At 34.0% G+C, this 19,883-nt stretch overlaps 2 protein-coding genes across 4 annotated transcripts in view; one reads left to right on the top strand and one right to left on the bottom strand.

Moving 5' to 3' along the window:
• Nucleotides 1–19,883, top strand: part of LOC126885674 (uncharacterized) — a 228,615-nt gene that overhangs the window by 64,347 nt on the left and 144,385 nt on the right. The window lies entirely within an intron of this gene.
• LOC126885676 (UDP-glucosyltransferase 2-like) overlaps nt 1–19,883 on the bottom strand; it is a 48,946-nt gene that overhangs the window by 13,054 nt on the left and 16,009 nt on the right. For both annotated transcript variants that reach the window (XM_050652370.1, XM_050652371.1), the window contains exon 2: nt 5,463–5,894. In XM_050652370.1, coding sequence (XP_050508327.1) covers nt 5,463–5,894 — 432 coding nt within the window. The remainder of the gene's footprint in view (nt 1–5,462; nt 5,895–19,883) is intronic.

The raw sequence follows: 19,883 nt of genomic DNA, 5'->3' as shown, positions 1-19,883 counted from the left end.
CTAAAAGTACCTGCCTAATACTACCTTTCACGACCGATAGCGCAAAGAGCGACAACGTTGTCAAGAAGATTCTCATTTAGTTTGTATTGGGACTTAATATAATAGTCGCGTTTTGTGTAAAATATCCATGGACCACAAATGGATGTCCAATGTACGTTGAAATCAAACGTCCAATGGACGTCCCGTAATGTACGTACATAGTACTCCAGTTTTGGTCCATGGACGTTTGGACTTTAAATGTACGTTATATGGACGTACATCGGACGTTGTGTGCTATATGGGTAAGCTCCTAAAATTAGATTGAATTACAGTGAAAGTAGATAGTGCGAATAAAATGTCCCGAAAAGCATTATTAGCTGCAGAACTGCAAGATATTGCTAATAATTTATGGGATTTCAATGATGAAGAATCTCCTGAAGTAGGTGGCATTGAAAGTGACTCTGAAATTCAAGATCATTTTTCGGAAGAAAGTGAAGAGGATGATCAGCAAGCATAATTGAGTGATAATGAAGAAGAATGTGCAGCTACAAGTTCCCAGATTTCAAAGTGTGTAATTTTTGAAACTACGGATGGAATTAACTGCAAGAGTCAACCACAACCGACAGGACGTAATAAAAGCAAAACGCAATAAGTAATGTTAGCCCCTGGTCAAAGTGTAGATGATTCTGTTGATTCCTTTTGTTTTTTTTGTGAACGAAATTGTGAACGAAATTTGTGTGAAGTGTACAAATGAAGAAGCCGAAAAAGTCCTGGGGATAGAGAACTGGAAATATTGCGACTCTACAGAGCTATATGTCTTTATTGGACTACTACTAACTGCAGGGCACCTGAGTGCCAACTTCCATAATGTAGATATACTTTGGAGTAAGTCTTATGGACCTACTATATTTAAAGCTACCATGGGGTTAAAACTATTCAAAAATTTGCTAAGATTTGTTCGATTTGACGATAAGGACACGAGGTCTGAACGAAGAAGGAACGACAAATTAGCAGCAATACGCGATGTGTGGACAAACAAATCTTTCAGAAATACTATTTACCAGGAAAAAACATAACGGTAGATGAGCAACTTGTTACGTATCGAGGTAGGTGTCGTTTCAAGCAGTATATGCCTTCAAAGCCAGAGAAGTATGGCATGAAAATATGGCAAATCCTTCAGGTAGATCGCACCCTCAAGGTAGACCGCATACTATAGTAGCACCTTTTATTAATCTAGAATCTAGACAATTTAAATTTAACTTTACTAAAAAATGAAAAAATAGTATTAGAAATATAGGGGTAAATATGAATAGTACATTCACCGAACAGTGGTGGGCCCAACGGACCCGAGTTGCCCGGTTAAGTAAGTAAAATGTGTTGCCCGGATAACGGTTAAATGAAAAACATTCAAGAGATGTTTGTTGGCCTATGGGTTTAAGTTAATATTCACATATCCGTACCTAATGAGATCGAAATGACGTCATTGCACGGTTCTGTTACCGATTTAAACATACAGGCTAACAAATCGTGGTCCTACGATATTATATACAGGCTGTTTAGTGTTGCATGAGATATAGCCGGAAGGAAGCGCTAAAGTCGGCAACATCGCTTATGACAATGCGTTGCATTGCCAGTGTCGATTGACGAATGACTTAATGAATCGGCGCGAATCAGGTGCATCTCTTGGGCAGCGGGGAAGCAATGTTGCCATACATAGGCTGTATATACAGGGTTTTTGGTAAAGAATGGGCCATAGCTTAACCTTAGATTCCTGAGGTTAAAATAGGTCGATTTAAGCTAATTTTCCTTAGTAATAGAGATAAGCACCATAAATACAACTATAAAACACTTATATAATTATATTATATAATTAACTATAAAACACATAGTTAAAATTATAAAACACTTGTGCAGAAGGGACAAAAATAATTATATAAAAAGCATATGTGAACAACTAGAGGAACATGCTGACCGCCAAGAATCTAGAGAACTTTTCTCAAAAGTCAAATATCTAGCGAGAGAATTCAAACCACATACACAGATCATCAAAGATAATAGTGGAAATACCATAACAAACCCAGACGGCATCGCAGAGGTGTGGAAACAATATTGTGAAATACTATTCTCTAACAACGACCCACACCATAATACAGAAAAAAGAAGTTATGAAAAAGAACCTCAAATATTGAAATCAGAAATAGAGTCGGCAATAAAAAAGCTAAAATGTAGAAAATCACAAGGAGAGGATGGAATAACAGCTGAAATACTCAAAGAAATGGGAGAATTAGGGACGGAAGTAATGCTTAAAATTTGCAATCAGATCTGGAATACCGGAAAGTGGCCAAATGACTGGGGTAAACTCACGTTTCTTCCCATATACAAAAAAGGTTCTCCGACAGATTGCAGTAATTACCGTACAGTAGCGTTGATATCTCACGCGAGCAAAGTACTTCTAACAATAATCAATGAAAGATTAAAATCCATTCTCTTACCGCAAATTCCCCAAGAAAAATGCGGATTCGTCCCAGGTAGGGGAACAAGAGAACACATTCTTAATATTCGTCAAATTATCGAAAAATCTCGAGAGTTTAACATAGAAACATATTTGTGCTTTGTTGACTACTCCAAGGCCTTCGATAACGTAAAATGGGACAAAATGTGGCATATACTAAGAGAAATAGGTACGCCAGAACATCTAATCTATCTATTACAAGCACTTTATGTAAATAACACCGCTAATGTAAGAGTTAATAATGTGGTTTCGAAAAACTTCAAATTAAAATCTGGAGTACGGCAGAGATGTATAATATCCCCCATTCTATTCAATATACTTATATAGTGAACACATTATGCGTCAAGTTTTTGAGGAATGGCAAGGTGGAGCAACGATAGGAGGAAGAAAAATAAAAAACCTACGTTATGCTGATGACACTGTTATATTGGCGTCTTCACCAGAAGAACTGGAAGAAATTATGAATAGGCTAGGAACGGTGAGTACGGAATATGGTTTGAAAATAAATATACAGAAAACCAAAGTAATGATCATCGATAGAATCAGAAACAACCAACCGGAGATAAGAGACTTGGCAGGTTACGAAGTGGTCAGACAATTTAATTACTTAGGCTCCGTTATTACTAACAGTGGAGGATGCGAAGACGAGATTCGTAGGCGCATCATAATGGCCAGATCAGCAACAGCCAAACTCACAAAAATATGGAAGAATACTGACATTACAAAAAACACAAAATTACGCCTTGTCCGAGCGTTAATATTTCCTATCGCCACCTACGCTTCAGAGACTTGGACCATCAAAAAAGCAGATTCAAAACGTATCATGGCATTTGAAATGTGGGTCTACCGGAGAATGTTGCGCATACCATGGACCACACATCGCACAAATAATTCAATATTAGCCGAACTTAACATAAAAACTAGACTCAGCACAACTATTAACCAAAATATACTGAGATATTTTGGACATATAACTAGAAGAAGAGAAGGCATGGAACGAATGATAGTTGAAGGCAACGTACAGGGCAGAAGATCCAGAGGAAGATCTGCATTACGATGGTCGGAACAAATAAAGGACATGACCGGTTACTCATTCTCCGAAGCAAAACAACACGCACAGGAGAGAGAGAACTGGACAAAAATAGTCAAACGACTTACATGACGCCACTACATCCTTACGAAGGAGAACAGATAGAGGAGGAGGAGGACCTTAATAAATTAGATTAGCCTGGGCAGGATTTGGAAAATTAAAATGGGTCCTAAAGAATAAAAAAATACAACAATACTTAAAAACAAGTGTGTTTGACCAGTGCATACTCCCAATTCTCACATACGCATGCCAAACATGGACCTCAACCAAGGCAAACATGGATAATATAATGAAGAGACAAAGAGCCATGGAAAGAGAAATGTTAGGAGTAAAATTGACAGACAAAAAGCAAAACAACTGGGTAAGAAATAGAACAAAAGTCAAAGACGCAGGACAACATATAGCCAAGCTAAAATGGAGCTTCACAGGTCATAACGCTAGACAAACGGACAATAGGTGGAATACCACGATACAACAATGGAGACCATGGACAGGAAAGAGAGCAAGAGGACGACCCCAGATGAGATGGGGAGACGACATTAAAAAGATAGGAGGAACGCACTGGAAACAGAAAGTACTAAAGAGAAGCGAATGGAGGAAATTGGGGGAAGCCTATGTTCAAAATTGGACGAATTAAAGGGCAAAAGAAGAAGAAGACCTTAGTACAAAAGTTGATAATAACCGAAATACAGGGTGTCAAAGTTAAACTTATTTTATTTATATTTGAATATTTCCTGACAGGCATGGGACAACAATACGAAATTTGGTAAGTGGTGCTGATACTGTACACCCTACTAAAATTATGTTAAACAAACGTTTCTGGCTACTACCAGAGGCGTACGACGGGGGAACGTGAATGGTTGACCCTTCCCAAATTCTACGCCACTAGCGGAATTTTTATTTTAGTGCAATTTTTTTATTCTCCAATACTTTCTATGTAAATAACATACTCTTCATTCGTAACGATAAAGCCATTAGTTTTCGAGTTATTTGAAGCTAAAAACGAAGGAGCATAATACATTAATCAAAATAAGTGTGCCTTTTCATTTTTAACTTCAAATATCTCTAAAACTAATTACTTTATCGTTACGAATGAAGAGTATATTAATTGCATAAAAAGTATTGGATAATCTAAAAATTATGCTAAAATAGCAGTTTCATCAGTGGCGTAGAATTTGGGAAGCGTCAACTATTCACTTTCCCCTATAAAACGCCTCTGGTATTAACCAGAAACGATTATTTAACATAATTTAGTAGGGTGTACAGTACCTACACTTTCTGCCAAGTATCATAAAGATATGTCAAATAGTTTTATAGTACTGGGCACACATAATTCTTAAAGTTTAGGCACACTTATTTTGATTAATGTATTATGCACCTTCGTTCTTAGCTTTAAATATCTCGAAAACTAATGGCTTTACCGTTACAAATAAAGAGTATGTCATTTACATAGAAAGTATTGGATAATCAAAAAATTGCACTAAAATAGCAATTCCGCCAGTGGCGTAGAATTTGGGAAGGGTCAACCATTCACGTTCTCCCATCGTACGCCTCTGGTAGTAACCGAAAACGTTTGTTTAACATAATTAAGTAGGGTGTACAGTACCAGCACCACATACCAAATTGCGTGTTGTTGTCCCATGCCTGTCAGGAAATATTCAAGAATAGATAAAATAAAAGTTTAACTTTGACACCCTGTATTTCGGTTATTATCAACTTTTATACTAAGGTAAGTTAGCCTAAATCGACCTATTTTAACCTCAGGAATCTAAGGTTAAGCTATGGCCCATGATTTACCAAACACCCTGTTTACTTTAAAACTAAGTAATCTGTGTATTTTATATCCCAAGTTCTGACGACCATTTTAGTGTTTTACCTTACCTTTTACGTATTTCTTTAATACTTTGTTTTGTATGGGAATCTCTGTATGGTGGATAAAATACTCTCCAAGAACCTGCTCAAAAGTATTTCGAAGACGCTGCCAAAAATTCATTTCGGCGGAATATTCTCCTATAATGCTCGGTATAAAAGCTGGCGACCAAGGATTGGCTACTATGTAATTACTAAAAAATGTTGTCGGAGTCGGCACAAACATAATTGATGGGCAGTTAAACTTGTGGTGAAATATCGCAAATGCTTCGTTTAAAAAATTTTCTTGAATTACAACGTCGAATTTTTGATTGGATTTTAGTAAGGCTTGAACTGCTTTTACTTCGAATGTGGCTGAACTATATGTTTCTCCTAAGGCTGCCATGAAGTTTAATTTAGTCCAATGCGTCATTGTTTGTAGTTCAGGTCCTCTCGCCAATATACCTAAAAAAACTTTACATTTTTATAAAATCCAAGGAAATTATTCCCTGCAGTCGTCTGTACACCATAAATCACAAAAAATTATTAAAAATGCTCTATAGAAGGTATATTTACTACTCTGGGCTAATTAGCAAAATACAAGGAAAAGTTATTTACCAGCAATTTCATTGCTGGAATCGAATCTTATGATTGTATATATTAATAATATAGCTATGCAAAGTCCGCAGATAGTGTGCTACTTTTCTTATAAACAAAATGGCGCCTGAAAATCTTTTTTTTTTTCAATTTTTGCTCTATAACTCCAAAGATTTTAACGTTACACCAAAAACACTAAAACAAAAATTTATAATTAAATTCTGCATAGAGACGTGTTTTTCCCGATTTACTTCGACGAAACTTTTCCCCGGAAAATGCGGTTTTTTTCCAACAAAATCTTTAATTTTCAATTAAAAGGACACCGCACACATCTTATGGAAAATATAATGTCACTCAAATTCAATAAAATTTATATGAATAGATTCGTTTCAAATTAACGGTCAATTCTTATCATTGCGTCAACTCTGTATTTTCAACAATAAGAGCAGAAATTAATATAAATAAATCTGAAATCAAATGGGTACGTACATAAGTTAGAAAGAGAATAAATATTTTAAAATACCCAAATTATCGGTACTCCATAAATCAGCGGATTAGTTTCACTAATCCGCTTAGGCCCAGCGGGGTTTAAGCTGTTTTGAATAGCAGCCAGAGCAATAGTGATTGTAACTGACACATTTATGGACTCCAAAAATGTGATTTCGATAAACTTTAATTGCAATTTGCGCCGTAATTAATCATAATTAAGAGTTGGCGCAATGATAAGAATTTACCGTTAATTTAAAACGAATCTATTCATATAAATTTTATTGAATTTGAGTGGCATTATATTTTCCATAAGATGTGTGCGGTGTCCTTTTAAATAAGTAGTCGTTCATCAATAATTAAATAACTTGGTAGTATAAAAGCTCTTCTTGTATACATTATAATTCCAGAAGCCGATGGAAATTGAATGAACAGTTTAGCAACAATTGAATTGTTAATTGAAAATGTACGGTCGCTATAATAACCACAATAATTATGATACATAAGAATAACTATGATTTTTATATAAAAAGACACCGTACCTATCTTATGTACTTTAGAGAATTGAAATTGGACTATTTAAGCGGCCCCAGGAATATTTTAAAATGATAAACAATTTTTTGGCTTATAAACAAATAGAATATCTCTGGAAATACTGAATCAAATTAAATCACGAAAACAGTATTGGAAAATAAGCGGCAGGACGCTTCTTATAAAAGAAAAAACGTTTAATTGTGATAACCGGTTCCTGAGATACAACCGGTCAAAGTTGACTGGCAATTACGGCAAAAATATAATCAATACGATCATAGTTTTTGAACCATCACCTTTTTATTTCGGTCCTCTTTCTCCACACCAATTTTCATATCTTTAATATGCTCATAGCAAATATTATTATAATAAAAACTATCGATATTACGAGTGAAAATTGCAAAAAATAGGAAAATTCCAATCAAAGATTAGGTTGGAGAAAATGTAATCTCAAAGTTCAAAATCGGTATACGTTAAAAAATGCATTTTCTCGGCTTTCCAGCGAGCAATTTTCTTCATTCTTTTTTTTTGTTTCCAATTAACTCGCGTAGAGCCATCTAACTAATGCAGTATTAAATGTCAAACTTGCTTTTGTTTTGTTATAATAAATTAGTTTATTTATTAAAACAAAAATTTTTAATTTGTTTAAATAAAGATTGTTTAAATAATTATACAGCTTTCAAAAGAGAATATTTGTGTTTTTAACGTTAAAAGGTACACTTGTAGTAAATTTATCTAAAAAAAGTATACAACTGGAAAAATTTGTAGTTTTCTTTTCTTATAAGTAAATTAATCTATTATAACAAAACAAAAGCAAGTTTGATATTTAATATTGACATTTAATATATAATAATATGTTAGTTCGATGGCTCCACTCGAGTTACTTGGGAACAAAAAAGAATGAAGAAAATTGCTCCATGGGAAACCAAGAAAATGCATTTTTTAACATACCTATACCGATTTTGAACTTTGAGATTACATTTTTTTTTCAACCTAATTTTTCATTGGAATTCAACTATTTTTGGCAATTTTCAGTCGTAATATCGATAGTTTTTATTATAATAATATATGTTATAAGTATTTTAAAGATATAAAAATTGGTGTGGAGAAAGAGGACAAAAATAAAAAGGTGATAGTTCGAAAATTATGATCATATTGTTTATATCTTTGCCGTAAATGCCGGTCAATATTGATCGGTTGTATCTCAGAAACCGCTAATCACAATTAAACGTTTTTTCTTTTAAAAGAAGCGCCCTGCCGCTTTTTTCTCCAATACCGTTCTCACGATTTAATTTATTTTAATATTTTCCGAGATATTCTATTTGTTTATAAACCAAAAATTGTTTGTAATTTTAAAATATTCCTGAGGCCGCTTAAATAGTCCAATTTCAATTCTGTAAAGTACATTAGATAGGTACAGTGTCTTTTTATACAAAAATCATAGTTATTCTTATGTATCATAATTATTGTGGTTATTATAGCGACCGTAAACTTTTAACTAACAATTCAATTGTTGTTAAACTGTTCATTCCATTTCTATCGGATTCTGGAATTATGATCTATACGAAAAGAGCTTTTATATTACCAAGATATTTAATTATTGATAGACAATTACTTATGTAAAATTTTAGTTGAAAATTAAAGATTTTGTTGCAAAAGCCCGCATTTTCCGAAGAAAATTTTCGTCGAAGTAATTCGGGAAAAACACGTCTATATGCAGAATTTAATTACGGTGAATTTTTATTTGGGTGTTTGTGGTGTAAAGTTAAGATCATTGGAGTTATAGTGCAATAATTGAAAAAAACACGATTTTCGGGCGCCATTTTGTTTATAAAAAAAGTAGCACACTATCTACGGACTTTGCATACCTATATTATTAATACATATAATCATAAGATTCGAATCCAGCAATAAAGTTGCTGGTAAATAACTTTTCCTTGTATTTTGCTAATTAGCCCAGAGTAAGTGCTGAAGTGTACATTATTCTAATATTATTGTTTATCTGTTTACTTATTAAGTTTGACTGACGCGCTTTTCAAACTAAACGAAAATTTAGCTAATCTAGGCAAAAATATTTCATTATTCTTAATATATAAATATTAATTACAAGGTAAGAAGTAACTACAGATAAAAAAATTAAAATTTAGTAAATTATTAAAATTGAGTCATTTGTTTTCTATTTCACTATTAACCCAGTAAATGACCATATTGGATTGTAATTTCAGGGTCAGCTCCGAATTGCGCGAAAATTAGGATTTAGGTTCTACCAGTGGCGTAGCTAGCCCCACAGGGGTCCCCAATCACAGATTGTCGCGGGACCCTTTTCCACGACTGATAAGGGATAGTGCTAAAAAAAATTATTAACAAACGCAGCAAAAACGTTTGTATAGAATCAGTGCCGGCGCTAGGGTATAAGGTGCCCGCCTGCAAAACTATCACAAGCGCCGCTCTATCCAACACACATACACACAGATAACCTTAGTACAACCGTTGTTTATCTACACAAGTTTGTTGGTCTAGTTATACAATGGTACAACCCCAGCCTCGGAGCTCGGGGACATTATGTAAGTTCTAATGGAACAGTGAGACCCACATGTCCAAAGATCAAACCGGTCATACTGCGTAACCTGGAGTGGTACACGATTTGTGCCCCAGATAATTTTTTTTGGATCCAATTTTATTCCACTACCTAAATAAAAATAATAACTTTAAAACCTCAATGTTATGCTTCTGCACTAATGTGAAACCGTAATTTAATAATAGTACTGAGTACTTTTTACAATAAAAATATAACAAATATAATTTTATATTAATTGAATGCAACACTAGATTCTTTAACTTCAGAGTACAACTGACAATCTATTCTGTATTATAATCACATGAAATAATATTAAATCTAAAAAGGACTAAACTAAATTTTATATAAAATCTTTATTTTAAATATTATGTTTTTATGGGATTAATACTTAACTTGATACCTATTAATAGGTACTTAATACTTAAATTAGACAGGCAGGCGGCAAGAAAGCAGTACCTATCACAATCTTGTTTATTTTACTATTTAGAAATCATATTCATTTCCTCTCATGATAGTACCTACGTTCTTTAACGGTAAAATATTGCAAAACCTCTAAATTTTAAAGAACCGCTTGTATTGACATGAAATTTGGCATACACATAGCTAACAAGTCAAAGAAAAAAAGTGATAATGTGCCGATATGTGCTTTTGCCCTGTGCACCCCTCTTGGGGGTGAAAAAAAATTCGTCCAAAGTAAGACCGGAAATGGATAAACTGACTAATTTTAAGTAACTTTTGTTCTAGAGTTTTTTCACTAAGTCAATACTTTTCGAGTTATTTGCCAGTGAATATGTTCATTTTTTCAACAAAATAACCACGCTTTTAGACGGCTTTTCGCGAATATCTCAAATATTAAGTATTTTGTCGAAAAAATATTCTTAGCAGAAATATAGCCTGTGAAAAATAAAAAAAAAATGGTGTATATATCACGCCTCTATACCTAGGAGAAGCAGAGTTATAGCTAATGAAAAATAGGTTCATTTTCTTCAAATTCCAAATGGAATACTTTAACGTGAAATAACCAAAAATGAAGCATATTTCGGGGAAAACTCATTACAACTTATAAGTGTTTAAAAAAAGCTTTATTTTTGTTTTATAAAAACAATTTCTAGTATCAAAAATAAACAAGTTACGCTCAAAATAAAGTTAGTCCCTTTTTTTTGGTAAAAAAATCGGGAAAATCACCCCCTAATTAATATCTCAAATGAACTTAATCGTTACGACTTTATAAGTTTCTTGACTCGTGTATGTTTTGTTTATATGATCTGTAAGTTTCATCGGCTCAAAGTCCTTATTTTTGAAAGAGCTGTAGTTAAAAGGGGTTGAACGAATCACTGATCACGAATGTATGCAAATTTAGAAACACCAAATCTTAATCAATTTTTGTTTAACAGAGAAACAAAAAAATACATGATATTCAGAAAAGCAATGCTGACTTTTTTGTTTTTCAAGATTTTTGGTATCTCTTACAATTTTTAAGTTATTTTGAAAAAAAGCATATTTTCCAAATTAAAATTTTTAAAAATTTTATTTTAAATCCAATTTTTTTCAAAAATAAGCACTTTGAATCGATGAAACTTACAGATCATATAAATTCAACATAATTAAACTAGTTTGTGGAGCGGTAACGATTAATTTTATTTAAGTTGCTAATTAGGGGGTGGTCTCCCCGATTTTTTTTGCCAAAACAAAAGGGACCAACTTTATTTTGAGCGTAACTTGCTTAAATTTAATGCTACAAACTTTTTATAAATACAGAAATAAAGCTTTTTTTAAGCACTTTAAAAAAGTTATATTGGGTTTTCCCCAAAAAGTGCTTACTTTTTTGGATATTTCACGTCGAAATATTCTATTTGAAATTTGGTGAATATGAATATATATTTCATTGGCTATAACTCTAGTTGTACGAGGTCCAGAGGCCTAACGCGTACCCAATTTTTTTTCTTTTTTACAGGCTATATTTTTGTTAAGAAACTTTTTTCGTCAAAATATTTTCTTTTTGAGTTATTTGCGAAAAACCGTCTAAAAATGTGGTTATTTTGTTGAAAAATGAACATATTCACTCGCAAATAACTCGGAAAGTGTTGACTTGGCGAAAAAGCTCTATAGAACAAAAGTTACTTAAAATTAGTCAGTTTACCCATTTCCGGACTTATTTTGGACACATATTTTTTCACCCCCAAGAGGGGGTGAAAGTCACCCCCAGAGCAAAAGCACACATCGGCACAATATCACTTTTTTTCTTTGACATGTAAGCTATGCGTATGCCAAATTTCATGTCAATCCAAGCGGTTCTTTAAAATTTAGAGCAAAAACCGTGAAAGAATGTACTGTTACAAAACTAACAACTTGCAAGAAATTTAAAAAAAATAAACAAATCATTCTCATTAAAAGCAAAGTTGTTTGGTTGAAATATGATATCTTTGACCAATAAATTATATTACTAAATGGTAAGAATTCTATGCGGCATTGCATATTTTTGTATATTTTACATGTGTGATATGCAAAACTAACAAACACAGATTAGGATATTATGACGAATTTAAACCACATTTAGAAAATGAGCTTTTCTATTTTAGTATTTTGCATAACACCAGCAGAAAAAAAAGCTCATTCTGGCGCCCCCAAACAGGGGCGCCCGCCTACAGTGCATCCCTAGCAGGCCCGTTATCGCCGGCCCTGTATAGAATAGAATAGAAATAAATGTACTTTATTGTCACTGAAAATTTTACCATTTTATGGACAAAGCTTACAATGAGCAGGAAAAAAACAACAACAAATACAGTTTACTGAAATTACATAAATTTTCAATATTACAAAATAAAAGATAATAAACTAAAACAAAAACAATCTATTGCAAAATTTAAATAAATTGCAAATTTCATAATACAACCTTAGTAACCATAATACAACCAAGCAACTAATAAGTTCTCCGTATCACACCCAAATATAGATAAAAATACTTTAAATAATTGATGGATTCGAAAGTTAGAAAACAAACGTTTTCAGTGTTTTATTGTTAGATAAAAATACTTTAGTTATCTACTTGTACATAAGGGTAACTGTACTTTCTTAGTTATTCATAGAAACTCTTCTACAGAATAATATGGTCTTTCAGATCGATAGGCTTTTGTAATTTTACTGAACTTGGGGAAAGATGTTGCAGTATAACTCAGTGGACGGGATCGATAAAGAGACATCAAGGGTTGAATTTCTGGTGGAGTAGTCATGATTAGGTCTGGAAAGACATGTACTTAGGTGTTTACAAATTAAGCAAACAGTTTCTAGAATATAGAAGGAAGTGTTAAAATTCCGTGATCTTTGAAGTAGCTTCTGCAATGTATTGGTGTATTGAGCGTCAATAAGGTATCCAAACAGATACCTTATTGCTCTTTTTTGTAATTTAAAAATAATATCGGATTCGGCAGCTGTACTGGAACCCCAAAAAGGAAGACCATATCAAAGATGAGACTCGAACAAAAAAAATATGTTATTTTGGAAGATACTAAATAGATTTACTTCGAGATCTTACTGCACAGAAAGGTGAGGCTAGTTTTTTATTTAACAAACCGATAAGAAGGGACCATTGAGGTTTGCTGTTTAAAAAAATGCCAAGAAATTTTACAGAATCAACGGTACTAATCTGGATGTTATTAAGAAGCAAGGATTTGAATACTGCTACTGTCTTATCCACCTCAAAAGAGAGTAAATTAAGATCGGACCAGGTTTTTATCGTAAGTAGATCAGAAACTATAGCTGCATGAAGAGTTGCAATATTTGAGTTGCTCCAAGTGATACTCATATCATCAGCAAAAAGAAAAATGTTTCTATCGATTTTTAAATTAGTGATGTCATTTATAAATATAAGAAAAAGTAGAGGATCCAATACTGAACCCTCTGGTATCCCACATGCAATATATGTGAGAATAAAGTCAATATAATTTGCTCTAACCAGTTGTTACCTTGAAGAAGAAATACCTTAAATTCTGTAGAAATTTATATAAATAAATACAATATCGATAAATAATAGATTACAGCAAAATATACCCAAACAATACACACTGTTTCAAAGCGTTTTAAGAATGAAATTGTAGAATATTTTGTTCAATTTTTTTAAATGGAACTTGTTTCGACACGCGCCGTGGACCCTGAATGTCGGGGGCCCCGTATAATTGATACGGCTGATACGGCGGTAGCTTCGCCTCTGGGTTCTACTTACCCTCCACTTCAAAGTTGAACTTGTGCCTTTGGTTGCTTTTACTTGGGGGGTGACAGTCACCCCTCATCAGGGGTGAAAAACGCGCGTTTAAAATAAGTTTGAAAATGAATAAATTGACTAATTGTAAGCAACTTTTGTTCTACAGAGTTTTTTAACTAAGTCAATAATTTTCGAATTATTTGCCATTGAAAATGTTTATTTTTCGACAAAAACCCATTCTAATAATTATAGTAAAAAAAATGTTTTCTAAAATTTTGGAAAAATGCTCTTTTTTGGGAGATATATAGATAATGAGACTCTGAAGCCACAAAAACTTTAAATTTTAATACCTCCATGGACAGACTAAGTACCACCATGTAACTGAAAAAATTGCACTAAAAACTTATGTAGATGTAAAAAAGCTGAGATTTCCTGTATATCTAGATACAAAAACATGAAAGAAAATGTTTGTAAAAATAGTATTAGTAAGTAAGAACAATTTCCTTTTTAGTTATGTTTCTGAAATCTTAGTTTTACATATTGTTTTGTCTCATTTAGTACAAAAAATAAAGAAAAACTAAAGAAAGATAATAAAATGAAAGATGATACGGGGCACTGTATGATGATTTAATTATAAGAATTAGATGATAAAACTGTATTAGGATCTTCAAAAATCAAAAAGTAAGATAACGTATAAAGTATAATTTGTACGAATCTTTTCACTGTGAGTCGATCTTGCGCCTCAGAGCGCGCTATTAAAATATCGATATCTTGGCCAAAAATAAACCTGCAAACACTTTCCTATGTTCACAATGTTCCTTTCGAACTCTACTATCACTATTGTTAATAGAAGTATAAATGTATACTGCTCAAATTTGCTAAAAACCCTTATAAACAAAATAATGTACAATTTTTTTTAATAAAATTATAACTTCAAATGGGTATAATTTTAACACAAATAAAGATAAAGTAATTTTGCAAACTTTGTTTGGAAGTATATGAATTAAGCTTTAAAATCGGATTTTGTAACGCTCATTTGCATGCGGAGAAGCCGAGTTAGTTACGATCGAAAAAGCTTCGAAAAATACTTATTTTGCAGTTTGCATTATGCACTAATTTTACAATATCTTATTAAGTTCTAATTGTTGGATTTATGTAAGTTTAGTAAACGCTATTTTCTTGGTTTTTTAAAGGAATACATTTTATTTGAATTTTTTGAAGTTATACTTCTTTACGCGCGATATGAGGGTGAATTTTAATACGATTAAAACTTTTGATCCCGGTGAAGTCGCATTACAACTTTGTTCTGATTGGATGCTCAAATGACATGACAAAAATTATCCAATATGGCAGCTGTGGCACAGCTGTGGGACTATGGTTTGATTATGTATGGTTGTTGCGTTTTAAAATTTGTAGGAAGAGAAACAACAAACAAAAAGTTAGTTAATGGTTATACTGCCTTTTTAAATAGTTTTCATATTATATTTTTGGACTTATTAACATAAAGGAGATGATTGTTGCATGCGAATGTGAAAGCCTATCACTGTGACTAGTATGAGTGCCGCAAAATTACTGCTAAAAAACCTATTAGCTCGAAGGCGTAGAGAACTGTGGATAACAACAATCAACCGGGACGATCTACGATCTCGCTTATTCAAAGCTAAAGAATCTTACACTAGTAAGTGTTTTAAAAATAGTTGATCAAATTTTGTTATGATATTTGAACATAGCCACTTTGCACGATGCAAGTGATTGCGAAATTTATTAGTCGTTATACGGGCTCTGATTGGGTGTTGAAATGATCTGTCAATAATAAATAATAATTGTTCAATATGAAGGTAAACAAATGTATAATATATTAGTTTTATTGTTGTGAGGACAGAAACAAAGAAGTTTATAATTGTAGTGATTTTTAAATAGTTTTTAAAGCAACAGGTACGTAATAATTGTAAATGTATCATAGGTACCTACCTATTCTAATTTCTATTTATAATTTCTATCAATATTCACCTAATATATTGTTTTCTTACTCTATGTTTTGTTGTATTTTTTCAATTCTAAATCATTTCAATTCAAAATCAAAATAATTTGATTTACATAATTCAAAAATGTCAAAAGTTTAATCCCTTTAGTTAGTCGATCTTCGCACATAATGACACACTGTCTCCGTGGCGAAGCGTTTAATGCTGGTACAACGCCAATACCAGCCGCGCTGGTAAGTTGGTTCGAATCCCAATACAAACTTTTATTTTTTTATTTTTTTTTTATACATTTTATGATTGTAAGTATATTTATTATATAATTTTATTTTCAGAAAATACGTATTTAGTTAAAAAAAATTCCGACAATTAATGTTCAGAAATCATTTGTGGCATTTTTAATGTGTTTGTGTGTGTTTTATTCTTTTATTATTTTAATTTTTGGCACTGTTTTAATAAAAATGTTTGAGAAGTAGTAAGCATAAATTAGTTTAATATTTAAATAAAATATAAATAAAAAGTATATTAATTTCGTTTATAATCATATAATCATATAATAGAAGTATAACTTCTTAGGTGCGTACAAAGTACACACACATTCTTTTTTTTCATCTCTTTTAGTTTATGGGCCTTATAAACAATTTATAAACAATTAAATTGTTTATAACAATTTTTTGACCACTCGGATCGAAATCCACATCAGCCACAAATCCCTAAGAAAACGTTGAGTTTGCCCATCAGATTTGAACATGTCACGGTGGCCTTGCTGGCGCCTATGTAGACTAATATGCTAATAAGTAATTATTAAAGAGTGGAAACAATTTTTTGGTCTTATCTCTTATATATTCTAACAATTGCACGTGTCAAAATATATGGAATATGTTATACTTGAAAAATAAAGGTAAACAAATTAAAATACCTATATCTAATAATGCTGAAATTTTTGCATGAATATTAGTCGCGACTCATTAATATTAAAGTCTGGCATCAAGGACTGACATACAAAATGAGAGATTATGGATACAGCGGGGCCACGACGAAACTCATCTCCTCGTACCTATGCGACCGGAGGTTCAGGGTCCGGATAGGACCAGATCAGAACACGGAATCCCGGAAGCTGGAGTACCACAGGGGGCAGTTTTATCACCCCTTCTGTATAGCATATATACAGCAGATGTTCCAAGTACATCTGCTGTACTTGCGCCAGCAGATGTTCCGGCGCAAGTACAGCAGCCGGAACATTAATCAGCCTTTATGCAGACGACACTGTAATTGCTGCAAAACACATGAACCTGGATATAGCTGTAAGAAATCTACAGACGGCATTGGATACAATAGAAGAATGGAGTATCCAATGGAAAATAGCAATAAATCCAGATAAGACCCAAGCCGTTATCTTCAAAAAGAGAAGAGAAAACTTAGAAGAACAGCTAACATTGCAAGACAGACCCATCGAATGGCAAAACGAAGCTAAATATTTAGGAGTCACAATGGACACTGAAGGTCTAACATTCACATCACATGTCAAGGCAACAGTCCAGAAAACAGCAGTGACCAGAGCGGCAATAAGAGGGCTCACAGGAAGAAGACGCAAATTAGCCGTGAAAACAAAATTAAGACTGATAAATAGCATTATACTGCTAATAATTACATACGCATCTCTTGCATGGGGTCACACAAGTCAAAGTAACAAAAAGAATATACAAGCGGCACACAACAACTGCCTCAGAGAAGCTGCATACGTGCCCAGATACGTCGCCGAACGGTTCTTATTTAGAGACCTAAAACAAATAATAGTACTGGATATGGTGGAAGAAAAAACCAGAACAAAATTTGCTGAGCTAGAAGACCACCTAAACCGGATCCTGCAAGAGATATTAAGGTATGATGTGTACCATAGATGGAAACACAGAAGACCCAAACAGCAAATATTAGTAAATATATAATAAAGGCTAGATAATCGTAGCTCTATCAAAAGAAGACAACGTTGCTCACTTTTGGCATCGCATATTTATCAATGTTGATTTTTATACTTTTCAAACACCCCGCAAAAAAAAATAAAAAAAAAATAAAAAAACGGCTTTGGCCACTAAAAAGATCAATAAAACATTAACAGTAGGCGAAAGCCATAAAAAATATTAACAAAACCCAAAAAACGGGCAACAAGGCCCCACATCCTCGAGCGCCGAGTCACCGAACTGGACGTAGCCCAGAGCGGGGACTCTGCGCCCGAGTAAGCAATACAGATCGAAGATAAGTCACTAGAGATAGCGGGGATAGAGCTCCTCACGCTGGCCTGCATTGATCGCGGTAAGATTTCATGTGGGAGTCCGTGTACCCAGGACTCTCATATGATAAACACTTTGCTGATTGAGAGCCCCTATATCGCATCAGAGTGCTATCGGGGGGAAGTGGATGGTCTGGAGCACTGAAGCGGGGTGGAGTGATTCCTGCTTACGGGAGTTAATCCTCCTCGCCCAATGAATTGTATCACCCGAATGTCATTCTCAAGAGGTGAGCAAGTCTGTTAGGCTGGGTTAAATCACTATTGCTTGCTTGCATTAGTATTAAAAGCTACTGGGTTTTATGATAAAACAATTGTTAGAAAATAAAACCGGGAGACTAGCGTTTCCCATTTTAATTTGTCTCTTCCTACCTAGTGTCATTGTCTTCCCGCCTTTTCTATCACATCGACTAGCCATCTTTTTGAAATTCGACCCACACCTCTCTTATGTCATCCAGGTTGCCACTGTACAATGCGTTTACTCCACCTGATATCATCTTGTCCGGCAACATGTCCTGCCCAAGACCACTTCAATGAAGCAGCGCATTGTATTAAGGCACGTACCCACTATGTTTGCGAACCTCTTGCGGTCCGCGCTCGCTGCAGCAGCTCCACACAGAGGATACGTTCGCGCTCGGCGCTCGGCCTCAGCGCTCCAATCGGTGGCGATTTATATGTAGAGGAGCGCATGCCGTGTCCATTGGAGCAGTTGAAGGGAGCGCGGAGCGCAAGAGGTTTGCGAACATAGTGGATACGTGCCTTTAGGTCCTCTACTTTTGTTCTTCTATGTATTTTCTTATTATGTTATTCCCAGCATAAAGGAGGACGCGCATTGAAGCGGCTCAGACCGTTCGGCTCAGCTTTGAAGAATCGGCAGATTTTGCTATACATGAAAATAAATGAGCCACCGCGCACCGCTTAAAAACATTCGACCCGGACCGGTCAGATCGTCTCGGCATCGGCGGAGAATGATAGCAGGAGCAAAAACTGCCGAACGGTCCGATGCCGGTGTGTATTTTTAGCAGTATTTTATGCATGGAAAGGTAGACTTTGAATTAATAAACGCACTATGGCCAAAAAACTTCTAATATTTATAATTTAGTAAAAAAAAATAAATTGTTTTTTTTTATACATTATAGTCAGGGATCCCAGGCCTATTTTCACCATTCACTACTAAAAAGCAAATTTTTAGTGAGTAGCTTCATTTTGACGAGACGTCTAACTTTTTTCTTTACATAAATTTGTATGTGGTAGTTAACAAAGAAAGCAGTGAAAGTCCAGTCGGGTTAGACGAATAACAGGCCTAACCTTACATGCCGAGCTTTTTTTTATTATAGGTTATTCACTACATGCAATCAATAAACAAAAAAATTATAAGCATGTTAGTTGTTTGTTCAAAGGGGTGTAAGTATAAATTTGGATTTGTTATCCAATGATAACAAAGACTCCACTAGCCTCTTAAATTATTGAACTGTGCCCTGAAAGGGTAAGTAGTTTACTGCACTGCACCGCACGACACTTCACTTCACTGCTGCTTAGAACCTATGTGGTAGCTCCAGTGGTTTGTACCTCCTCAGTCTCCGAGTCTGCTCACTATTATCCAGCAGGTTTAGTGCAAGATTATTAGGGTGGTTTTCTAATTTTACCAAATAGCGGCTGCTGTATTCACTCACTGTCTCCTTTACTGTGGCTACTTGAAGATCGTCTCTGATTTCTCTGTTAGGTATAAACCAAGGTGCATTTGTTATGGTCCGTAGTACCTTCGACTGAAAGCGTTCCAATATCTCTATGTTTGAGTTTG

This window comes from Diabrotica virgifera, chromosome 5 (assembly GCF_917563875.1).
Source record: "Diabrotica virgifera virgifera chromosome 5, PGI_DIABVI_V3a".
NCBI lineage: Eukaryota > Metazoa > Arthropoda > Insecta > Coleoptera > Chrysomelidae > Diabrotica > Diabrotica virgifera.
Note: the sequence above shows the minus strand (reverse complement) of the source record. Positions and strands in the feature narration are given on the sequence as shown.